Source organism: Mus musculus, chromosome 19 (genome assembly GCF_000001635.26).
Source record: "Mus musculus strain C57BL/6J chromosome 19, GRCm38.p6 C57BL/6J".
NCBI lineage: Eukaryota > Metazoa > Chordata > Mammalia > Rodentia > Muridae > Mus > Mus musculus.
In genome coordinates this window covers 13311069-13315299 of record NC_000085.6, presented here as the reverse complement: position 1 = coordinate 13315299, position 4231 = coordinate 13311069, and the positions used below count along the sequence as shown (strand labels likewise).

The 4231-nt window shown below is 36.4% G+C and overlaps 1 protein-coding gene across 1 annotated transcript; it reads left to right on the top strand.

Moving 5' to 3' along the window:
• The first annotated feature begins 1016 nt into the window (after positions 1 to 1016).
• Olfr1465 (olfactory receptor 1465) lies at positions 1017 to 1940 on the top strand. The gene has a single exon (NM_001011841.1). It carries the CDS (start codon positions 1017 to 1019, stop codon positions 1938 to 1940), a length of 924 nt encoding a protein of 307 aa, NP_001011841.1.
• Positions 1941 to 4231: the final 2291 nt, after the last annotated feature.

Below are 4231 nucleotides of genomic sequence, written 5' to 3'. Positions count from 1 at the left end.
CTCAGAAGGAAGTTTAAAGACAAGTTAGAATTTTAGAGAAACACAAAAACAGAGTCAAACTATCATTCTAGCCGCTCTTGATAGGACATGGAGAAAAGAGAGAAAGTCATACTTTTTGAGTTATATCCAAAAAAAATCTGCTACATTAAGCACAAATGTTTTTTAGGCTGAAAGAAAAGGTGGAGGGATTCAGGAAAAAAAAAAGGTAAATTCCAGAGTTTCTGATAATGTCTGCTTTGAGAAGTATCCAAAATATAGATACAAATAAAGGGGAAATGTGGTTATTTCCAAGCCATAGTACTTATTTTAGAGGGCATCCTCTTCTAGGATCTTGTTTTCAAGAAAAAAAAATTAAACAAGTAGCATATGCTTAGAAACAGAAATAAATCGCTGGAATTAAAGTAATGTTGAATTTATGTAATTATAATTTATCTTATCTCCAATTGAATTGAAGTTCTGCTTAGACTCTCATATTTGAGAATCTAATATGAGATTAAATAAAATCAAAAACCGAAGGCAATGACTTGATTTTATACTTAAAATATGAATAAATTTCTCAAACTCTTCATCTCCATACTTAAATGAAAACAATTATCAAATTCTGATATAATTAATAGTATACATGGAATGACACATAATGTTCCTGTCTAGAAAAGCCTTTGGAAATTGGCAGGAGAAAATGTGAGCTTTTGTTGAGCTCAGAAGTGAATTGGGAAACCATCAAACATCACTTTTGTCAAGTTGTTAAATATTCTCACTATATATATAATAAATGTTAAAATAATATATGTACTCTATTAATAATCTTTAAATTATAGCAGATGTACCCTCTGTATATTTACAACATCAAATTTGATTTGGCAAAAGAACTATTGTAGACAATTGCAAAGTACAGATTTTTGCTCAACCAAGTCATATGTTTGCACATATTTTTTCTAATTTCATTCACCTTCTGTATCATCATGTTTCTTTTTTCCAATGTCTATGAACAATTAAAACTTTTAAATGTAACAGTGATGGAGAACAATACAGAAGTGACACACTTTCTCCTGCTTGGACTCACAGATGACCCAGAACTACAGCTTCCCCTCTTCATGATACTTCTAATCATCTACACCATCACCCTGGTAGGAAATCTGGGGAAAATTCTGCTGATTTTCCTGGACTCGTGTCTCCACACTCCCATGTACTTTTTTCTAGGTAATCTGTCCCTGGTGGATTTTTGTTACTCCTCTGATGTCACACCCAAAGTCATGAGTGGGCTCCTAAAAGGAGACAAGGTCATATCCTATAATGGGTGTGCTGCTCAGATGTTCTTTTTTGTAGCCTTTGCTACAGTGGAAAATTTCCTGTTGGCCTCAATGGCATATGATCGCTATGCAGCAGTGTGTAAGCCCTTGCACTATGCCACCACTATGACTTCAGGTGTGTGTGTGTGTCTTTCTATAGGTTCCTATGCCTGTGGTTTCCTGATTGCCTCCATTCACATTGGGGACACCTTCAATCTTTCTTTCTGTAGGTCTAATGTGGTCCATCACTTCTTTTGTGATATCCCAGCAGTCATGATTCTCTCTTGCTCTGATAGACATGTTAGTGAGCTGGTTCTTTTTTATGTAGGGAGCTTCAGTATTTTTTTTTCTGTGTTAGTTATTTGTATATCCTACATATTCATTTTTATCACAATCTTTAAAATGCACTCAGATGCTGGATATGGAAAGGCTGTATCCACTTGTGCCGCACACTTCACTGCAGTGTCTATTTTCTATGGGACTGGCATATTCATGTATTTGCAGCCCAGCTCCAGTCACTCCATGGACACTGACAAAATCACATCTGTGTTCTACACCATGATCATCCCTATGCTGAATCCTCTGGTCTACAGCATGAGGAACAAAGAAGTCAAGCGTGCATTCACAAACGTTTTCCACAAAGCAAAATAGCCTTAATGAATTATTTTTAATGTTGTAGAGTTAATAATACTCATTTTTTTCTGCCACATGCAATTAAATTCTAGAAGGGATTCTCGTATTCCTGCATGTCAAAAGCATAAAAGCATAGAAAAAGGATTATACTGAATTCAGGAGCTTATTAGAGTTTGTTTTTTCCTTTTAAAAATACTTCTGTGAAAATTATGTATATATTGTTTTAGTGGATAATTTGTTAAGTGTTTTCATACAGTAAGAAAATGTAGAAAAGGATCTTCAAAACTGAGCATGTGTCTATATATTTGATATTAATGGACAGGTCCAAAGAAGTTTTAATTGTTATGCTGACACATTCTGACCATTTTCATCTTGTTTAAATAATGTTTTTATTATTGCATTTATTGTTCAGTGGTAAATTGTAGAGCTTGTTTTTCCTAATATAGGATATGAGTACTCAATTATTCCCTTTGTTATAAGACATTGTAGCACAGCTCATAAAAGAATGCTGGGATTTTACAAGATTTTTTTATGAGTGATTAGATCACAATGATACAATCTGCCGTTTATGCTTTGAAACTAGGCACTTTTCAATAAATTCTTACCCTGCAAACAGACTGTTTATACAAGAATGTGATGACTTTGAGTTTAATTTTTAAGTAATGTGAAGTAAATTATCTTGACACTATATGACAGGGAATTTCTGCAGGGATAGATAGAGTAGGAACAAAATTTAAAGTTATGGAGTTTAGGTATAAAAAATTAATTTTGGTGTACATTTGAAACTTTCTGGTTGGTCAAGGGGAATCCTAAGACCAGAGAAATGGGTGAGGACCAAGAATGTACGAGATATCCCACACTCGGGAAGAAACAGTTGGGGAAGTATATAATATTCATTGACCAGAGTACTTAAATGTTATTCAGTTGCCCTGTGAGAGGTGGATTTATTTTTATTTCCTAAAGCTAATAATTTTCTTAATGTTCATTCATTTACTTTTCTTTGGTGAAATTGTTTCATTTAGTTACATACCAAATGGTACCCCTTCCTTGTCCCTCCTCCAAGAGTTCTTCACCGAATTCCCTCTTTCCTTTGAGAGCGTGTTCCCTACCCCATGGCCAACTTACCTAACCCCTATCCACTCACCCACGCTTCAGCACACCCCTTCCTACATCACCCTTCCCAAAGTCTTCAATTCTCTACAGTATTAGGTGTATTCTCTGCCACTGGGGCCAGACAAGGCAACCTTTGCTACATAGGTGCCAGGGGCCACAGACCAGCTGATGTATGCTCATATGTTGGTGGTTTAGTCTGTGGCTACACTGAGGGTTCCAGGTTAGTTGACGCTGCTGGTATTCCTATGGGGTTTCCATCCCCTACAGTCCTTCCCCTTACTCTTCCATAGTGGTTCCTGACCTCAGTCCTATATTTGGCTGTAGGTATTTGCTTCTGTCTCAGTCATTTGCTGGTAGAGTTTCGCAGAGGACAGCCATGCCTGCAAGCAAAATATGGCATTGGTAATATGGTCATGGTTTGGTAATCACCCTTTGATTAAATTCCAGGTTGGGCTTGTCACTGGATGGCCTTATCTTGAATCTCTGCTCCATTATTATCCTTTATTTCTCTTAGGAACAATTCTGGGTTAAAAATTTTGAAAGTCATTTGTTGAACCTATTTCTACACTTGGGACCTTGTCTGTCTACTGGAAGTAGTCTCTTCATGTTTCATCTCCACACTGTTTGGCATTTGCACTAATGTCATTTTCAATGGTTCCTGTGATCCTCTCAGATTCCAGTTCTCTGGGACTTTCTAGAGGTCTCCCCCCTTACTCCTACCAGGTGAATATTTACATCCATTGTACTGACCCTTTGAACTTCTCTCCTGTCTCTACCCATACCTGTTCTTGTCCCACTCCTCTATTCCTCTCTCCCACACAGGTTCCTCCCTCCCTCTGTCTCTTGTGGTTATTTTCTTACCCCTTCTATTTGGTATTGAAACATGAACATTTAGGCATTACTTCTTGTTGAAGTTCTTATGGTCTGTGGATTGTATCTTTTGTATTGAGCATTTATTCTCTAATACGCTCCCATCAGTGAATACATACAATGTATGTCCTTTTGGTTTGGGTTATCTCACTTATTTGTCAGTTGAATCTATTTGCGTGCAAATTTCACAATATACTTATTTTTAATACCTGATTACTATTCCATTGTGTAAATGAACCAAGTTTTCTATATCCATTCCCTTTTTGTGGGACATTTGGCTTGCTTTACTCTTCTGGCTATTACACATAAGGTTGCAATGAAAATAG

Excerpts from the sequence above, each read along its gene's own strand:
- Olfr1465 (NM_001011841.1), top strand. The coding sequence starts at position 1,017 with ATGGAGAACAATACAGAAGTGACACACTTTCTCCTGCTTGGACTCACA.